The following is a 20,697-nucleotide window of genomic DNA, read 5'->3' as shown; positions in this document are numbered from 1 at the left end:
GCTCACTGCAAGCTCCGCCTCCTGGGTTCATGCCATTCTCCTGCCTCAGCCTCCCGAGTAGCTGGGACTACAGGCGCTCGCCACCACGCCCGGCTAATTGTGTGTTTTTTTTTAGTAGAAACGGGGTTTCACTGTGTTAGCTAGGATGTTCTCAATCTCCTGACCTCATGATCTGCCCGCCTCGGCCTCCCAAAGTGCTAGGATTACAGGCGTGAGTCACCGCGCCCTGCCCAGGAATGTATTCTTATAGCAACCAGCATGCCCTCTTTAAAATACAGAACAGGCAAGCCTGTAATCCCAGCACTTTGGGAGGCCGAGACGAGCGGATCACGAGGTCAGGAGATCGAGACCATCCTGGCTAACACGGTGAAACCCCCGTCTCTACTAAAAAATACAAAAAGCTAGCCGGGCGAGGTGGCGGGCGCCTGTAGTCCCAGCTACTCGGGAGGCTGAGGCAGGAGAATGGCGTAAACCCGGGAGGCAGAGCTTGCAGTGAGCTGAGATCAGGCCACTGCACTCCAGCCTGGGCGACAGAGCGAGACTCCGTCTCAAAAAATAAATAAATAAATAAATAAAAATTAAAAATAAAAATAAAAATAAAATACAGAACAGGCCAGGTGTGGTGGCTCACGCCTGTAATCCCAACACTTTGGGAGGCTAAGGCAGGCAGATCACCTGAGGTCAGGAGTTCAAGACCAGCCTGGCCAACATGGCAAAACCCCATCTTTTTTTTTTCTTTTTTTTTTCTTTTTTTTTTTTTGAGACGGAGTCTTGCTCTGTCGCCCAGGCTGGAGTACAGTGGCGCGATCTCGGCTCACTGCACGCTCCGCCTCCCGGGTTCACGCCATTCTCCTGCCTCAGCCTCCGGAGTAGCTGGGACCACAGGCGCCTGCCACCATGCCCGGCTAATTTTTTGTATTTTTAGTAGAGACGGGGTTTCACCGTGTTAGCCAAGATGGTCTTGATCTCCTGACCTCGTGATCCACCCACCTCGGCCTCCCAAAGTGCTGGGATTACAGGCATGAGCCACCACGCCCGACCAACGAAACCCCATCTTTACCTAAAATACAAAAATTAGCCAGGTATGTTGTCACGTGCCTGTAGTCCCAGCTACTCAGGAAGCTGAAGCAGGAGAATCACTGGAACCCAGGATGTGGAGGTTGCAGTGAGCCAAGATCACACCACTGTACTCTAGCCTGAGGGACAGAGTGAGACTGTCTCAAACTAACAGACAAACATAGAACAGGTGGTATCATTCCCCTGCTTGAAGTTCCTTCAGCAACTTCCCATCAATTCAGGATGAAACCTCAACTCCTTGCCAGGGCCCATAAGGCCCTGTGAGGCCTGCCTAAGCTTCTGGAAGTTTCCATTCTCCAATCTTATCTCCTCCTGCTCACTCAGAATGATGCAGCTTTTCCTGTTTTTTGTTCCGTGAACACCCCAAGGCTGCTCCTGCTTCAGGGCCTTTGCACGTCTCTTCCCTCTTCTTGGATTCCCTCTTCCCAAGATTGTGACTTGGTTGGTTCCTCATTGTGGGTGTCACTCGTTGCCTTCTCAGAAAGGCCTTCCCTGACCACCCTGTCTAGAAAGCACCACCTCTGTGTCCTCTTGTCTCTTCCCCATAGCCCTTAACATCATCTAAAATTTTCTGCATTATCTGCCTGCTTCTGCATTGTCTTTTTCTGCTCACTGGAATGTAAGTGCTGGGATTGGTTTTGGTCCCTGCTATAGCCTCAGTGTGCCTAGCACGTAGCAGGCACTCCATGCATGCATGCTTATTGACAGAACAAACCACATGGATTAAGGGCCTAAGTTACAAACCAAGTTTCTTTCAAGTTGTTGTCCCTCAAACTCTTTCTTTTTTTTTTAAGACAGAGTCTTGCTGTGTTGCCCAGTCTGCAGTGCAGTGGTATGATCTCTGCTCACTGCTATCTCTGTCTCCCCAGCTCAAGCATTTCTCCTGCCTCAGCCTCCTGAGTAGCTATGATTACAGGCGCCTGCCACCACGCCCAGCTAATTTTTTTTTTTTCAGACAGAGTCTTTCCTGTCGCACAGGCTGGAGAGCAGTGGTGCAATCTCAGCTCACTGCAACCGCCACCTCCTGGGTTCAAGCAATTCTCCTGCCTTAGCCTCCTTAGTAGCTGGGATTACAGGTGCGCACCACCACGCCTGGATAATTTTTTGTATCTTTAGTAGAGACGGGGTTTCTCCATGTTGGCCAGGCTGGTTTCAAACTCCTGACCTCATGATCTGCCCACCTTGGTCTCCCACAGTGCTGGGAGTACAGGCCTGAACCACCGTGCCCGGCCTAATTTTTGTATTTTTAGTAGAGATGGGGTTTCGCCATGTTGGCCAGGCTGGTCTCAAACTCCTGACCTCAAATGATCCACCTGCCTCAGCCTCCCAAAGTGCTGGGATTACAGGGGTGAGCCACCACACCCGACCCCAAACCCTCTTTTATAGCACTTCCCTGTCCTGTGACTTATTTAAGAGAGTAATTTTTTTAGGTGCCCAGAGATCACTCACTTATCTGCCAGCCCTACCATCTACTGTGTGACCTTGGGTGAGTTTGTCTGTCTGTGCCTCAGTTCTGTCAGCTGTAAAATGGGAATAACAATGTCCACTTCATCGTATATAGCGTTTAGTAACATGACCTCTCTCTTATTTTGGAGACAGTCTTGCTCTGTCGCCCAGGCTGGAGTGCAATGGCGCGATCTCAGCTCACTGCAACCTCCACCTCCAGCATTGAAGCATTTCTCCTGCCTCAGCCTCCCAAGTAGCTGGGACCACAGGCGCCTGCCACCACGCCCAGCTAATTTTTTGTATTTTTTGTAGAGACTGGGTTTCACTGTGTTAACCAGGATGGTCTGGATCTTCTGACCTTGTGATCCACCCGCCTCAGCCTCCCTAAGTGCTGGGATTAGAGGCGCCCAGCCTAGTAACATGAGCTCTCTTACTATTATTACTACTATAATTACTTTTAGAGAGAAGGTCTCCCTCTGTCACCAAGGCTGAGGAGCAGTGGCATGATCGTAGCTCACTGCAGCCTGAAACACCTGAGCTCAAGCAGTGCTCCCGCCTCAGCCTCCCAAAGTGCAGTGATTATAGATGTGAGCCACCTGTGCCCAGCCACTTATTATTATTATTATTTTATTATTATTATTATTTTTGAGACGGAGTCTCGCTCTGTCGCCCAGGCTGGAGTGCAGTGGCCGGATCTCAGCTCACTGCAAGCTCTGCCTCCCGGGTTCACGCCATTCTCCTGCCTTAGCCTCCCAAGTAGCTGGGACTACAGGCCCCCGCCACCTAGCCCGGTTAGTTTTTTGTATTTTTAGTAGAGACAGGGTTTCACCATGTTAGCCAGGATGGTCTTGATCTCCTGACCTCATGATCCGCTCGTCTCGGCCTCCCAAAGTGCTGGGATTACAGGCTTGAGCCACTGCGCCCGGCCCACTTATTATTTTTTAATCATTATAGTTTTGTTTTGTTTTTGAGACGGAGTCTCGCTCTGTTGCCCAGGCTGGAGTGCAGTGGTACGATCTTGGCTCACTGCTAGCTCTGTCTCCCGGGCTCAAGCAGTTCTCCTACCTCGGGCTCAGGAGTAGCTGGGATTACAGGCATGCACCACCATGCCTGGATAATTTTTTTATTTTAGTAGAGACAGGGTTTTGCCATATTGCCCAGGCTGGTCTCAAACTCCTGACCTTAAGTGATCCGCCTACCTCAGCCTCCCAAAGTGCTGGGATCACAGGCGTGAGCCACCATGCCCAATCATTCTTTTTATTACCACCACTATCATTATCAGTTTGACTTCTGGAAGAGGCAGCTGTTGTTTCCTCTCTGCCTTCAAGTAATAATACTTATGCCACTTTTCACATTCAATGCCCTTCAGTGGCTTCCTGTTTCACTCAAGAAAAGGAGAAAACCCCACCTACCTATCCAGCAACATGTGAGCCTCCACCTGCCTCTCCAGCCTCATCTTGCATGCTCTTTCCTGTTGCTCACTGCCCTGCAGTCATACCAGCGTCACTGCAGTTCTTCATGTGATTTATGTTCATTCCACACCAAGCACTCTGCCTGGAATCTGCTTTCCCTCCTTCTTCACCTGGTGAATGCATACTCTTCCTTCTTCCTTTTCTTTTTTTTTTTTTTTTTAATTATTATTATACTTTAAGTTCTAGGGTACATGTGCGTAACATGCAGGTTTGTTACATATGTATACTTGTGCCATGTTGGTGTGCTGCACCCATCAACTCGTCAGCACCCATCAATTCGTCATTTATATCAGGTATAACTCCCAATGCAATCCCTCCCCCAACTCTTCCTTCTTTCAATCTCAGCTTGGCCATTACTATGTCAGCCTTCCATGACCACTAACTAGGGGAACCCTCCTTATATCACACTCTCAGAGTAATACATGCCTCTTCTGTAGCCTTCATCACAGCCATCAGTTTAAACTTATTCCTTCCACTTGAATTAATGTCAGCCTTTTCTAATCAATGCTAAGCTCCATGGGAACAAAGACCAAATCATTCTTTGCTCACCTTAGTACTCTTAACATTAGAACAGTGCCTTGCACATAGAAGATATTCAGTAAATATTAAATAAATGAAAGAACGAGTAATGAGAAAGCCTTTGGGTTAGAGGGTCATCCTTCAGACCAAGCCCAAAACTTCCCCAAGAGAAAATCTGCTGCCTTTGAAGAAAACCAGCTTTTCTCACTGGCCTCCTGCCATGGGACATAAACAGCCTTCTTGACTTCCAGTGAGTTCTGCTGGCTGGAGATGTGACCTTGGGTGGTCACAGGGTACCCGTGGAGTAGGAAAAACCTTTGCCCCTCTAAGCTGAGATAGAAACTGGATATGAAACCACAGTGCAATGGAGAAGTCTGTCTCACTTCCTGAGCTCAGCCATTTCTCAGTGCCAGGCACTTTCAGCTGTTCCTTCCCTCTTCAAACAGGGTCACTTACTGTGTTCTGATGGTGGAATCCTCTACTTTGGTTTTTCTGGCCAGCAGTGTTTTCTTTAATGGGTTGGAGCAAAGGTTCTCAAAGGCCTACAGACCTGGGCCAGTCCCCCACAGAGTCAGCACCAGGACATGGTGAAATGAGAGGAACAGGGACAAAGTCAGGAATTTTCATAAAGATAAATTAATTCTGAAGTTGTCTGCCCTACTTTTTTCTGTGTCAGGATGCCCTTTCTTTTATGAAACAAGGGTGCTAGGAGTTGGCCATTTTTTTCAATGTCCTTATTTGTCAAAATCACCTATTTAATTTTCTTTTGAAACTTACTGGTCTGTGGACGGTGGCTGAGCCAGGATGAGAACTTGGGTTTTGTAGTTCCAGGTTCGTAGTCTCTCCCCTCTCCTGCCCCTCCCTGGAGAGGATCAGATGCAGGGGATACAGGAGGGCTGGCTATAAATTATTGACAGGCTGCCATGTGGAAGAGGGGAAGCACTTGTTCTGTAACCAGGGAGTAGAGTCAGGGTCACTGGGTAGCAGTTTCAGAGGGGCATATTTCAACTGGGCAAGAATAAACTCCTTGACAGGTAGAAATTCAACAATAGAATGGGCTACCTCACCCAGGCGTGGTCAGGCATGGGTGTAGCAGCCATATTTGGGCTGTTGGAGGGACTATCCCAGACTGGGGATACTGGTTAAGGATTTTGGCCTTGGATTCAAATCAGCCTGGGTTTCAGCACTAGTTTTACCACCTTTTATCTGTGTGACCCAGGGCAAATCAGTTTCCTGCTATTTAAAATCGGGGTAAATCACGCCTCCCTCAGAGTCCTGTGAGGATTGAAAGAAGAGGTGCCAGCCGGGCATAGCGGCTCACGCTTGTAATCCCAGTGCTTTGGGAGGCCAAGATGGGAGGATTGCTTGAGCTTAGGAGTTTGAGACCAGCCTTGGCAACATAGTGAGACCTCGTCTCTACTAAAATAATAGTAATGATAATAATAATAAACTGGGCATAGTGGCACATGCCTATAGTCTCAGCTACTCGGAAGGCTGAGGTGGAGAATTGCTTGAGGCCGGGAAGTCAGCTGCAGTGAGCCACGATCGCGTCACTGCACCCCAGCCTGGGCGACAGAGTGAGACCCTGTTTCAAAAATAAAAGAAAGAAGGGGTGCCCAGGCCACAAAAGGGTGTTTTGTGAGATGTGGGCACATTCCTGGCACATATGTCTCCAGGGAGTTTACTAATTCCTGGGGAATAAGGAATGCCACTCTCTGGTGGAGAGGAAGAAACTCACAGAGCCTGGGTGACAGAGCAAGACTCCGTCTCAAAAAAATGTATAAATAGAAAAAGAAAAAGAAAAGCAGTTTAGGCTGGGCGCGGTGGCTCAAGCCTGTAATCCTAGCACTTTGGGAGGCCGAGACGGGCGGATCACGAGGTCAGGAGATCGAGACCATCCTGGCTAACGTGGTGAAACCCCGTCTCCACTAAAAAGTACAAAAAAACTAGCCGGGCGAGGTGGCGGGCGCCTGTAGTCCCAGCTACTAGGGAGGCTGAGGCAGGAGAATGGCATAAACCCGGGAGGCAGAGTTTGCAGTGAGCTGAGATCCAGCCACTGCACTCCAGCCTGGGCGACACAGTTCTGAGGACAGGAGATCAGCCAAGGACTGACTGACCAGGGAGGAATCCTTGGAGAAGGCCACACCGAAGCTGAACTTTGAGACACCATCAGGCTTCTGGTTTCTTCTACTGGATTAGTAGACAAAAAGGAGTGAGAGCTTCTCAGGAGAGCCTACAGTGGTCTCTGGCACAGAATAGTAAAACAATTTTTGTTTTTTAGACAGAGTCTCACTTTGTCACCTGGGCTGGAGTGCAGTGGCATGATCTCAGCTCACCACAACCTCGATCTCCCAGGTTCAAGAAATCCTCCTGCTTCAGCCCCCCCAGGGTAGCTGGGGCTACAGGTATGTACCACCATGCCTAGCTAATTTTTGTATTTTTTTGTATAGATGAGGTTTTGCCATATTGACAGGGTTGCTCTCAAACTCCTGAGCTCAAGCGATCCGCCGTGGCCTCCCACAGTGCTGGGATTACAGGCATGAGCCACTGTGCCTGGCCAAATAGTAAATGTTAATTAGAAGTAGCTGTTATTATTATCTAAGTTTCAAGGGTGTTTCAAGGGCATGGAAATACCTCTTTCTTTGGGTTCCCACAGCACTGTGGGCATATTCCTGGCACATCAGATATGCTTGGTGTATGTTGAATGAACAGGTGGAAGACTAGTTGGCCACAGACTAGAGGGAGATATGATTAGATCTAAGTAAGCTAGGAAAAATGGGAGCATCCATCTCTCTATACACCCATCCATCCATCCATATATCCATCTATCTCCATCCACCCACACATTCATCCATCCACCTATATATCCAACTCCTTTTCATCCAAACATCCATCCATCCATCCATCCATATATACATCCATCTATCCATTCATGCATCTATACATATATCTATTCATCAAATTCTTGTCCATCCATCCATCCACATATTTATCCAACTCTTGTTCATCCAAACATCCATCCATCCATCTACCCATCCATCCATTCTCCATGCATCCATCCATCCGTATATATACATACATACACTCATTCACCCATCTATACATCCATCCATCCATATACCTATTTATCTAATTCCTGTACATCCATGCATCCATCCATCCATTCATCCACCTATTTAACTCCTGTTCATCCAAACATTCATTCATTCATCCATATACCCATCCATCCATACACCTACTGATCCAGCTCATGTTCGTCTAAACATCCATCCATCCATCCACCCACCCACCTATTCATCCAACTCCTGTCCATCTATCCACCCATCCATCCATCCATCCATCCATCCATCCATGTTTCAAGCAAAGAACAAGATAAAATCACTGCATTCATGAAGTGTGAGGCAGAGCTTACAGATATAAATCAAATAATGGTAAATAAGGGTAAAATTTTAACTATGATAACTGCTACAGACAAAAAGGGCACATGGTGCTGGGAGAGTCCATCACAGGGCAATCTGACCTAGTCATGAAGGTCAGCAATGGCTCCCCAAGTGACCATAGAACTGAGGGCTACAGGGTGAGCAGGATTAAACAGAAGAATTGGGGAGGAAAAAATGTTCAGGAAGAAAGGGAAGGGCATGCACAGGGCAAGATAAAGTCGGGAAGTAGGCCTGACCATGCAGTGCTCTTGGGCATGCTGAAGATTTTGATTTTTATTCTTAGAGGTTCTAAGCAAGGAGCAGGTGACAGGATCAGATTTGTATTTTTAAAAGATTATTTTGGCTGTGGTTATAGAAGATGGAAGCGGGGGATGGGATGAGCAAGTGTGAAAGCCGGAGGCCTGTGGGAAGCCAATGTAGATGTCCAGGAAATTCATGATGGAAACTTGGACTGGGGAGGTGATGGGGGCGGGGAGGAGTGGATGGACTTGGGGGCCATTTAGGAGACAAAATGGACGTGATTGGGCCATGGGTTTTATGGGAAGGATAAGGGTGAGGGAGTTATCCAGGATGACACCCAGGTTTCTGGATAGAACTGTTGCCAGGCAACAGAAAGAAAGCCAGAAGGGAGTGGGTAAGGGGTGGGACACACTTTCCCTTGCAGTTGTTTTTATGCCTGTGTTTGCAAAATAAAGGGTGTTGGAGGTGTGGGCGTGCACAGCTCCCTGACTGCCCACCCAAGGATAAGAAGACTGGTTTAAGAAAATTGCATGTTGCAGGGTAAAGGGATCTAGGTCTTCTACTCTGGGCTCTGCATGCAGGTAGCTGTGTGACTACACTCCTGTGGCCCGGGGCTCTGAAACAGACATCCCTCCTTGTCTGGCAATTTCATGGCAAGAAGCAGCCTGAGTCTTATTTGTCCACTCATACTATTTACAGGACTCCTCCTTGGGAAGTTATTTCTTGTAGATCCACTTTATCCAGAGCCTGAGGGTGAAAAAGCATCAAGTCTAGAATGTGAGATCTGAAAGGAATCACAGAGCCCATTTTCCCAATCTTCTAATTTTACACTGGGGCAGCCCCTGTGTCTGACCCATGTCTCTATGCTACTCCACTACATTGCCTGCAGGAAGAGAGGTTAAGGAGTTTGTCCAAAGCCACAAAACTATTGGGATTAAGGAGGTGACCCCACATTCCTTTTCTTACGTTGGGGGTGGGGATTTTTCTGCAGTCTGCAGTTATTTCCTAGGACAGATGGGGCTAGGTAGAGCTGTGGGGATGAGCTAAGATCATAAACACAGGTGGTGTTGAGCATCTGGGGGAATAATTCATCTGAAGCTGTGCCCTGCTGAGCTTGAGTCCTTTCTGACTCTTCAAAGGTTCTTCTTGTTATGCACCCCATCGTGACTCCTGAATATCCTCTTGGGGTTGCAAGATGCTCTTTGCAAAAAAAAAAAAAAAAAAAAAGGAATGCAGAAAACCCAGCCCACCTCCTGAAAATGAGACATAGAGACAAAAAACATGGTTTGAACCTCACTGCTGAGGTTTCCATGGTGGCTCCACTCGGCTGCCCTTCCCATTGGCTAGGTGTCCTGCTCCAGCTTTAGCAACAGAGACTCAGATACTCATCTCCTTCCTGATTGGCCAGGCTGTGCTGCAGTGCCATGGTAACAGAGGCAGGGGGACCAGTCCCTGCAGAACAACTTGAGTCACCATCTACCTGGGGTGGGCTGAGATCCAGAGGACTGCTTGTGGGGGATGGAAGGAGGAACAGGTAGCCCCCACCTAAGCTCACAGTCAGGTGGGGACCTCCCCACCACCAGTTGCCCAGGGGTTTTTGGGGCTGGTGGGCTTCTCCTCCTCATCTTGTCTACCCTGTATCTTGTAGCTTCTTCCAGCCTTTTCTTGCTCCACAGGTCCTGTCTCCTTCAGAAGAAAAATCATACCACTAGCAGTGCCAGGGGTTAACTCATTTGCCCAAAGTCATGCAAGTTACTAATAAAAGCCAGGGTTTGAACTTATATTTATATTGCCTGGTTTAAAGGCTTTAGAGGGGCTTTGCTAGAGAATCCAGGGGTCCTTTCAGTTTTCATATCTATCCCCTTTTTATTCACCAAACAGCAAATGCATTTCAAAACACTCTTTCATCTAAATTAGCTCATCAGCTCAACAACCCTATGAGTTCGGTAAGTCAGAGATGAATGACCCATTTTATAGATGAGGACACTAGAGCCCAGAGAAAGCAAATGATTTGTTCCATGTCACACAGCACATTAGTGCCAGAGCCGGGCCTTTAACCCAGGCCTTCTGAATCCTTGTCAGGGCTCTACCTCCAAACCACTGACCTATCTATACCAGTGGGGTTCCAGGAGGATTGGAGGCCCTCTGAGGGCTTATCTGAGTGGTCATCTCATCTGTTAGAGAAGCCAGTTAGAATCAGGCAGTCCATTGTGGACCAAGGGTTCATACCATAGCCCTAGTCTCGGCCAGGCAACCCCTAAATGTGGCCCTGGTCTCCAGGAAGGGTCTGCATTTAACTGCAAACCTTGCTCTTCCCCTCAACCCCCCTGTGCCAACAGGTGAAGAAGTACTCATAAGCTTACCTACAATCAGTTTTACTGTTTCTGTGTGCGTGAAGCTGTGCTGGGCATGCATACTCTCATTAAATTCTCATCACAACCTTAGGAATTCGGCCTTCACTGTCCAATCCTAATAGATGCAGAAACTGGTGCTTAGGAAGGTCAAGTCACATCCCCAAGGTCACACAGTCATAGAGACGTAATACGAACACAGGTCCACCTAACTTGAAAGTAGCCTGGCTTGAACCGTGGTGATGCTCTCTCTGCTCCCACAGAATGCAGAATGGTAGCTTGAAGAGGTACCCGGATCATACCTGTTATCCCAGCACTTTGGGAGGCCGAGGCAGGTGGATCACAAGGTCAGGAGTTGGAGACCAGCCTGAGCAACATGGTGAAACCCCATCTCTACTAAAAATACAAAAATTAGCCAGGAGTGGTGTCACGCGCCTGTAATTCCAGCTGCTCTGGAGGCTGAGGCAGGAGAATCACTTGAACCTGGGAGGTGGAGACTGCAGTGAACCAAGATCGTGCGACTGAACTCAAGCCTGGGTGACAGAGCGAGACTCCGTCTCAAAAAAATAAAAAAAGAAAAAAGGAGAAAAAGAAGACACCCGGGAGCTGATTCTTTTTCTCTTGGGTATGCATTTTTTCTTCAACTGAAGCTGTGGCTGCTGGACCAATTCCTTGGCACTGGAAAAAGCAGACTCTGAGGACTCTGAGGGACTTGGAAATAGTTGGCCCCTGGGAAGTGACTCGGTGTCCCCAACACTCCCTCCCATTGCCCAGTTTCTCAGCTTGCTGATCTTGCAGAAGGGCGTGGCTGGGCTGCTGGCAATTCGCAGCTGACCTGGAGGAGAGAAGCCCTAGTAACTTCCTTGGCCTGAATCTAAGCCCCTGCTGAAAATGAACATTTTGGCAGTTTCCTTTTCTTTCTACTCAACTTGGGCTCCCTGAAGCTCTTGCCCCTGAAACAGCCCAGCCACCTGGCCTGCCCTCCTACCCTCCCAAGGGCACCGGTTTTGGAAGACACGACCAGGCAGGAGCTCTCACCTGCCACGCTGCTCCCCCAGGCACCACAGCAGCAAGGGGCAGGCACACGATCTCTCCATCAACAGCAATTACGGCAGCTTCTCTGTGCCAGACACCACACACACAGGCTCGAGGGAGATGGCAGGGAACAAACCATTCTGGCCCCTGCCCTCATGGAAATTGCAGCCTCGTGGCGGAAATGCACCGCAGGTCCTTGAGTGAATACATCATGGTTTCATACAGTGATAAATGCCTTGGACAGGATGAAACAGGATAATGGCATAAACAGCAATTGGCGGGGGTTTGAGCGGGGAAGGAAGGGACTGAAGGGGAAGGGAGCAGGCACCTGAATGAGGAGGCAGTTGTCTTGGTTATCTATAGCCGCCTAACAAACCCCCAAACTTAGTGGCTTACAACAACCATTTTCATGAGTCTGGTTGGCCTGAGTGGTTCCTCTGCCCATTTCTCCTGGTCATACTTGCAGCTGCATTCAGTTGGAGTCACAGCTGAGCTGGAAGGTCCAAGAAACCCTCACTCACACATCTGGTGGTTGGCGCTGGCTTTTGGCCAGGGTATCTCAGATCCCTATCACATGGCCTCCATCCTCCAGCTGGTAGACCGGCTGCCTTATGTGGTGGTCTAGGAGCAGCATTCCAAGAGGGGGAAGGCACAAGCTTGCAAGGTCTCTTGAGGCCTAGGCTTCTGAACTCATAAAGGGTCACTTTTGCCACATTCTGTTGTCAGAGCAAGTCACAAGCCCTGCCCAGATTCAAAGGGCAGGTAAAGGGATGCCACTTCTTGATGGGGGGGTAGCAGCAAAATATTTGTGATCTTATTTATGGGACATGATCGGCCGGGTGTGGTGGCTCACGCCTGTAATCCCAGAACTTTGGGAGGCCAGGGCGGGCAGATCATTTGAGGCCAGGAGTTCAAGACCAGCCTGGCCAACATGGTGAAACTCCATCTTTGTATTTTATAAATTTATAAATATTATATTTTATATGAAAAGAGACATGATCTACATTGCAGATAGTAACAAAAATGATTTTGAAGTGTACCAAAGTTGTGATTAGTAAGAAATCTTTTTTATTTTTTTTATTTTTTGAGACAGGGTCTCACTCCCTTTCCCACACTGGAGTGCAGTGGCACGATCATAGCTCACTGCACCCCCAAGCTCCCAGGCTCAAACAGTCCTCCTGCCTTCACCTCCTGAGTAGGCATGCACCACAACACCGAGTTGATTAAAAAACTGTTTTTTTGTGTACAGATAGGGTCTTGCTCTGTTGCCCAGGCAGAACTGTAGCAACACAACCATAGTTCACTGCATCCTCAAACTCCTCAGCTCAAGCGATCCTCCCACCTGAGCCTCCTGAGTAGCTGGGACTACAGGAGTGTGCCACCCTGCCTGGCTACTTTTTTCTTATTTTTTTGTAGCAATGGGGTCTCACTATGCTGCTCAGACTGGTTTTGAACTCTGCCTGGGGCTGTCCTCCTGCCTTGGCCTCCCAAAGTGCTAGGATTACAGGTGTCAGCCACCATGCCTGGCCTATGTGGCCATCTTTAATATGCGACATCATCCATGTCAAGATCTCTGGGAAGAGTGTTCCAGGCAGAGGAAGAGCAGGTGCAAAGACCCTGGGGTAGGATGGCACCCAGAGACCTGAGCCTTGAACAATGGTGTGATGGTTGATACTGACTGTCAACTTGATTGGACTGAAGGATTCAAAGTATTGATCCTGGGTGTGTCTGTGAGAGTGTTGCCAAAGGATATTAACATTTGACTCAGTGGGCTGGGAAAGGCAGACCCACCTTTAACCTGGGTGGGCACCATCTAATCAGCTGCTAGAATATAAACAGGCAGAAAAAATGTAAACGAGAGACTGGTCTAGCCTCCCAGCCTACATCTTTCTCCTGTGCTGGATGCTTCCTGCCCTCAAACATCAGACTCCAAGTTCTTCAGTTTTGAAACTCGGACTGGCTCTCCTTGCTCCTCAGCCTGCAGACGGCCTATCGTGGGACCTTGTGATCATGTGAGTTAATACATAATAAACTCCCCTTTATATATACATATACATATATACACATATATACATATACATATATACATATACACATATATATGCATATACACATATATACACACATATATATGCCAGTAATTATGTCCCTCTAGAGAACCCTAATACAAATGGGTTCCTCTACTCCCTTAGTTTCCTGTCCTATAAAGTGGGAACTAAGTTTGTCTCCCTGCCTCCTTTATAGGAATACAGTATGTAAGATGCTTTGCTTCAGGGCTGGGTTAGGATTTTGGTTATTGGCCAGTGGCAGGGAGGAGAGGCCAACACAGGAGCTCAGCTTGGCTTCCCCCAAGCTCACCAGCGTTTGTTGAGAAGCACTGTCTGTCAGGAAGACACAGTGCTCAGCACCACAGGTCATAGCAGGGGAGTCTGAGGGTTGCTGATCTTGCCAAGCTTATGGGATAAAAAGATTTGTTTGCTGCCCCAGATGTGACTGAGACATACCAGATGCATCTCAGAAGAAAAGAGCTTCTGAGGGAGTCCTCCCCACAGGGAGGTCTGTGGGGCTCAGGGAAGGCCTGGAGGAGATGGGGTTCCAATAGGACTTGGAGGGGCACACAAGATTTGGCTGAAGGAGGGGAAACTGTTGATAGGAAAAGTGTAAGGGGCTGTGGAATTTAGTAATTCACTGCAACAGATGTTTGCGGAACCCCTGCCGTACCCCACGTGAACAGGACAGATAGAGAGAGGCACTCCTCCACACAGAGGAGATACAACACAGGCCTCGAAAGGAAGTGATGATGCTTCAGAGTCCTGAGGATGAGTCAGGTCAAGCACTGTGCGGCACTGGGAGGAGATGATACCAAGAGGGTTCCAATGAAAGGACATCTGCAAAGGACAGAGAGGGGAAGGAGGGCTTGAGTTTCTCAAGTAAAGGCAACAAGCTGTGTCTGAAGCAGAGGGTCCATGTGGAAGAGAGCGGAGGGATGAGCTCAGGGCCAAACTGGTCTCATGGGCTAACTAAAGACTTCATCCTTTATCCTGGCCAGGCGTGGTGGCTCACACCTGTAATCCCAGCACTTTGGGAGGCCAAGGCAGGCAGATCACTTGAGGCCAGGAGTTTGAGACCAGCCTGGCCAACATGGTGAAATTCTGTCTCTACTATAAATACAAACATTAGTTGGGCATGGTGGCGCGCGTCTGTAGTCTCAGCTACTCAGGAGGCTGAGGCAGGAGAAATGCTTAAACCTGGGAGGCGGAGCTTGCAGTGAGCCGAAATGGTGCCACTGCACTCCAGCCTGGGTGACAGGCTTTTGAGATTTCATCTCAAAGAGAAAGAAAGAAAAAAAAAAGGCTTTGTCCTTCTTCCTGAGGGCAATGTATGTAGGTAGACCAGATTTAGCAAATTAAAATATAGGTTGCCCTGTTAAATTTGGATTTCATATGAACAACAAACAATTTCTGTAGCATGTGTATGCAATATCTGGGACATTCTTATACGAAAATATTATTCATTGTTTATCTGAAGTTTTTTTTTTTTTTTTTTTTTTTTTAAGACAGAGTTATACTATGTTGCCCAGGCTGGCCTCAAACTCCTGGCCTCAAGCGATCTTCCTGCCTCAGCCTGCTGAGTAGCACTATGGGTGTGTGCCACCATACTCAGCTTGTAATTCAGTTTTAACTGAGCCTCCTGTATTTTCTCTGGAGACCTTAAGTGTGGGATCACGGAAAGGTTTTAAGCAGGGTGAGGCAAGGTCAGATTTACATTTTGGGAAGCTCCCAGGATTTGTGGGAAAATAGACTGGAGAGAGACCAGGAAGGGGCGGGGGATGAAGTTCCTCCTGTTATCCAGGCCAAAGAAGTGGAGGTCACCACCAGGAATGGGGCCATTGCATCATGTCTTCCAACACATCTGCCTCCTCAACTAGGCATGTGGCCTTGGATAAACCCCAGCTAATGAAGCCCCAGAGGGCTGCAGGCCAGTGAGACCCCAGCTCTGCTGTGTGAGCCGCTGGCATGGTTTGCTCCCTCCCGGATGCCCATCTGCCAAAGGGGCCAGAGGATCAGAGAGATTGTCCATGAGGGCCCTTCTGCTTCTGCTTCCGGGGGCCTCCGCCCATCCTCTCTCTGATACCTCTCCTGGCATGGGCCCACCGGGGTGAAAAGTCCAAACCTGAGATGCTTGGCTCCCAGATCATCCTTCCTGTGCCTCCTTGCTCCTTCTTCCCTCCCGCTATCACTCTGCCCGATGAATGCCTGAAAGGGCCCCGCATCTTCTCTCTCCAACCTCAGGTCCCAGGCTTGGTTTTGGAGAAGGGTCTCAGCCTGTGTTGACAGCCTGCGATGTGTGAAGCTAGGTCTTCGGCATCACTCGTTTTATTGAATCCTCACAGCAGTGCTACAAGGAAACCATCATCCCCATTTCAGAGAGAAGTGGGACTGAGGCTCAGTGGTCCATTTGCTGACCCAGTCACACAGCTGTGCAGGGGGCAAACCTGGAGTGGAGTCCAGGTCTGGCTGGCGCCAGTGCTCTGCCCTCCCACTGTCTCCATGAAATGTACCCAGGAGTCTCTAATCCCCCATTGATTTAGTGCTTGGGCTCGGTCAGCAGTCTTCTTGTTCCACTGCAGGCATGTGCAGCCCCAGCTCTTTCTGAGTTAAGCCAGGGACTGAAATGGGTCGACAGAATGCTCATCTGTTGGAAGCTTTATGGTTTATGAAGCCCTTTCCCATTTGTGCCCTCCTCACAACCCCACGGAGACTCTGCACGGCCCCTCCAGCTCTTGGAGGCTGCATTTTGCCGCAGTGAAGGCCACATTAAATATTAACAGGGCAGCTCCTGGCCCCGCTGTGACGTCAATTACGGGGCCGCTTGGTGAGCGCTGCGGATGCTTTTCCAAGGTGAAGCGGTGACCGGAATTCAGCTGGCTCAAATGGTGTCCCAGGAGGCTGGCTGTCAGGACTCGGAGAAGATGCTGCTAATGTGAGGTGTGGCAGGAATCCAAAAGCTTTCCTCTGATCTTCCTGGCTCCCTCAGGGCCTGGTGGCATCCTGAGGCTGGCGAGATGCATTCAGTCATTTGGCAGGTATTTACTGGGCACCTGCTGTATGCCAAGCACAGTGCGAGGCTCTGGGGAGACGGCTGTGAACGTGATGAGGTCTTTGCCTAGTGGTGCTCCTTGTGTGGTTGAAGAAAGGGAGAAACCCAGCTCTGTGGGCTAGGGCAGGTGCCCGCTCCAGCCTGAGGCCAAGGGATCCTTCCAAAAGAAGTCAGGGTGATACTGAAACCTGAAGAAGGAGCCCAAGTTAGGTAGGGAAAGAGGAGGGGTGAGAGAACAGACATAGAGAATACCTCTTGAGCTCGGATCCTGGTTCTACCTGTTCCTAGCCATTTATCTACAAATTAGGTTCCCACCACGCAGGGTTGTTGTGAGGACCAAATGAAGCCGTTGCTAGTGACAGCACAGTGAGGTGCCCAGTGGCTCGGGGGTAGCTGCTGTGAAAATAGCTCCGGGCCACGCATGGTGGCTCACACTTGTAATCCCAGCACTTTGGGAGGCTGAGGCGAGAGGATCGCTTGCATCCAGGAGTTCAATACCAGCCAGGGCAACATATTGAGACCCTGTCTCTATAAAAAATAGAAAATTGGCCAGGTGTAGTGGTGCACACCTGTAGTCAGTCCCAACTACTTGGGAGGCTGAAGTGGGAGGATCACTTGAGTCCAGGAGGTCAGGGCTGCAATGAGCCAGGATTGTGCCACTGCACCCAGCCTGGGTGACACAGGAAGACCTAGTCTAAAAAAAAAAAGAAGGAAAAGAAAGGAAGGAAAGAAAGGAGGAAAGAAAGAAGGGGAAGGAAGGATGGAAGGAAAGAAAGAGAGAGAGAAAGAAAGGAAGAGACAGAGAGGGAAAGGGAAAGAGAAAAAAAGAAAAGAGAAAAGAAATAGTCTGTGTTTCATATGATTCCTTTGCACTGCCAGGAATTTTTGCCCCCATTTTGTAAGCAGAGAAACTACTGAGGCTCAGAGAGGTCAGAGAGGTGACCCGATATGGCCAGGGTTATTATTGTGGATTAGACCCCAGATTGGACATATGACCCTAGGCTCTGACTTGGGCTTTTTGCCATACTCCATCCACAGGCAACCCAAGCAATTATTTCAGCTCAGTGAGACACAGAATCCCACCAGTGCTTCCCAGTATGAGTTCCTTGGCTGCATGTCCAAGGGTAGTCTCAGCCTTCTTTGTGGTAAGACCACAGCTGTCTGATGCTTAGCCCAGGGTTGGACTTTGGGAGGCCTGGGCAGAGGCTTGATTTCGCTAACCTGCTGTGTGACCATGGGTGAATTACTTTCCCTTTCTGAGCCTCAGTTCCCACAGGGCCAGCTGAATGACCAGCTCTTATTGTCTGGGTCTCTGATCCTCCCAGTAGTGCTGTGGCAAAGGAATTACTTTAAATTCCATATTAAAGATAAAGAACCAGGACAGGCGCGATGGCTCATGCCTGTAATCCCAGCACTTTGGGAGGCTGAGGCAGGCAGATCACTTGAGGTCAGGAGTTCGAGACCAACCTAGCCAATATGGTGAGACCACGTCCGCACAAAAAATACAAAAATTAGCCGGGCATGGTGGTACATGCCTGTAATCTACTCAGGAGGCTGGGGCAAGAGAATTGCTTGAATCTGGGAGGCGGAGTTTGCAGTGAGCCGAAATCACGCCACTGTACTCCAGCTTGGGCAACATGCGAGACACTGTCTCAAAAAAAAAAAAAGGAACCAGTGGTCTGAGATGGACAAAGTGGCATACACAAGGCTACACAATTACCAAGTGGGGGCCAGGATTCGGGGACAGCCCGTTGCTGGCAGAGCTGGCCATCAGTCCACCGTGCTGTGCTGCCTCTTGGAGTAAGAAAGCCAAACTGAATTGTCTCCAACATCTTTATTATAGGCCTGTGATTCTGTGAGTTCCCTGCTGCCCCAGGCCTTCAGGGCTCAATGACTTCATGGGGAAGCCATTTCAGGTTAGGCTGGTCCTCCAACTGTCCCCATTTAAAGTAGGTAACAGCCCGGTAGGCAGCACTCCCTCCTTCCCTCAGACACAACCTCATTCCTCCTGAATGAAGAGGTCTAGCGAGGACAGTGACATGCCCTTTTTATTCTCCCCCAACCCCCTCCACCCCGCCTCCGACATGCCCATTTTATGGAAAACTGAAACTCAGAGAGGTCCAACAACTTGCCTGGGTTTCGCCAGCTACTATGGAAGAGCTAGGATTTGAGACTGGGTCTGGTAACTCCAGATCTTGTACTCTGAATAGCTGCAAGCTGGCCAGATTTAACAGGACAGCCCTCCTCCTTCTCTGGGCTCCCTCCCGGCTCCCGCAATTCTGCCTGCCTTCCCCCTTGCTCCCTGCCTTTTCTTGCCTTTCACTCAGCTGTCACTTAGTGTTAGCTGTCAGCTGATTTCAGGTGTTCCCCTTCCTGGGGTAGAAGGGGAGAGGACAGAAGATCTTGGCCACTCACAAAGGGGGCTCTGGTGATGGGAGTTTTGTAATATGCAGAAGGTGTAACCGAATTCAATTCAGCATTCATGGGGCAGTGCCTGGATCCAGGACACTCAGCCAGGCATCCCAGGGGCTCAGATGGTGAATGAAACACAGGCCCCATCCTCCAGTGCTTATAGTCTATTACAAAGGACAGGGCTGCCTCCTAAGGAAGTGGGAAGCAGAAGATGTATGTAACAAAGAGTGTGAACTTTATAGTCAGAAAGACCTGGGTTCAAATCCTAATTCTTCATTTAATAGCAGCGTGACTTTGGGTAAGAGGATGCCTCCCTGAGCTTTAATTTTTCCATCTGTTTAATGGGTGTAAGAGGAATAGCTCCCATGAGGATTAAATGAGACCTTATACTACATTAAATGACAACACATAGTGCTTGATGCCCAGTAGCAAGCCACGGACATTCCTACCAATGTCCCTCTAGGCAGACAGTGGATACCACAGTCACAGTGGGAGTAGGTGGAAGGCGAGAGCACTTCTAAGTTGGAGAAACTTACCTCCTATTTAGAGGAGCTAAGATTTCAGTGGGTATTAAAGGAGTGTAAGAAGCAGAGAATGAGGTGGAGGGATGGGAAAGAACATTCTGGAAACTCACGGGCAGAGTCTGGGAACCTGGTGGGCCTAGTGTGTCCAGGAAGTGGGTGATGACCTTGAGAAGATGGGCCAGGGGCAGGTTATGAAGGGCCAGGTAGAGGAGTTTATATCTTTAAAGAGGGAATGGGTCCTACCCACGACCCCAGGGGGCAGCTCAGTGCTGTCTCTGCAAAGGCCAGCCAGCCTCCTACAGGAGTCGGCCTTCTCGTGTGGCTATGGTCCTCTCAGATCTCTTTATCTCCTGAGTCGGAGCCAGCCTGCCACCATTATCTACAAGAGGATAGAAGGCTATAACAATCTGCTTGCCTCCTACTAACATACTGGGGAGAAAAAGATGTTTTTTAGCATAGTTGCCTGGCAGAGAACCATGGTGAAAATTCAGCGACCCTCTCCCTTGCTTCCCAGGGTACAGTTTCAGCAGCAGCTGATGACAGTTATGCTCATAGCTCAACAGCTAAAAGAATGTTCTCAGGCTCTCTGAAGGTCAGGGGCAGTGGTGGGAAGAACGGTGAAGATGGAGCAGAGCCCCTGCTCTCTGTGCTGTAGCTGGGCAAGACACTTAACCTCCCTGGGACTCAGTTTCCTCATCTGTAAAATCAAAACAATAATACTGACCTTGCCTTAACCAAGAGACAGCATAGTGGCAAACTGCTGGCCCATGGCCTGCTTGCTATGAAGTAGGAGTTCATTACCTTTTTCACTCCAGGTCTTGACATGGTCCAAACGCTTGTCTTTTGAAGCAACCCTGTTGTATCCTCTTGAGTTGTCATGACATTGTCTGCTGGTCTTCCAATGGTGAAATATCCTAGGCTCTCAGAGCTGGAAAAAAAAAGGTACTTTGCCATTCATCATTGTAGCCTCTCATTTCACAGATAAGAAATCCAAGGCTCGGGGCGAAGGAACAGCCTTCTCCAGCTTTCCCAGACCATGCACAACAGCCCCTCCCACCCCAGCCCACCCAGTGGGAACCAT

At 49.1% G+C, this 20,697-nt stretch overlaps 1 protein-coding gene across 1 annotated transcript; it reads right to left on the bottom strand.

Moving 5' to 3' along the window:
- Positions 1 to 13,675: 13,675 nt before the first annotated feature.
- On the bottom strand, positions 13,676 to 20,697 carry LOC111521816 (uncharacterized protein C22orf24). The gene is given in 5 exon segments (XM_031934641.1): positions 13,676 to 14,468; positions 15,754 to 16,868; positions 20,341 to 20,395; positions 20,397 to 20,546; positions 20,548 to 20,697. Coding segments are annotated over 4 exon segments (687 nt in total). The 3' UTR covers positions 13,676 to 14,468; positions 15,754 to 16,536.

This window comes from Piliocolobus tephrosceles, chromosome 19, assembly GCF_002776525.5.
Source record: "Piliocolobus tephrosceles isolate RC106 chromosome 19, ASM277652v3, whole genome shotgun sequence".
Lineage (NCBI taxonomy): Eukaryota > Metazoa > Chordata > Mammalia > Primates > Cercopithecidae > Piliocolobus > Piliocolobus tephrosceles.
Note: the sequence above shows the minus strand (reverse complement) of the source record. Positions and strands in the feature narration are given on the sequence as shown.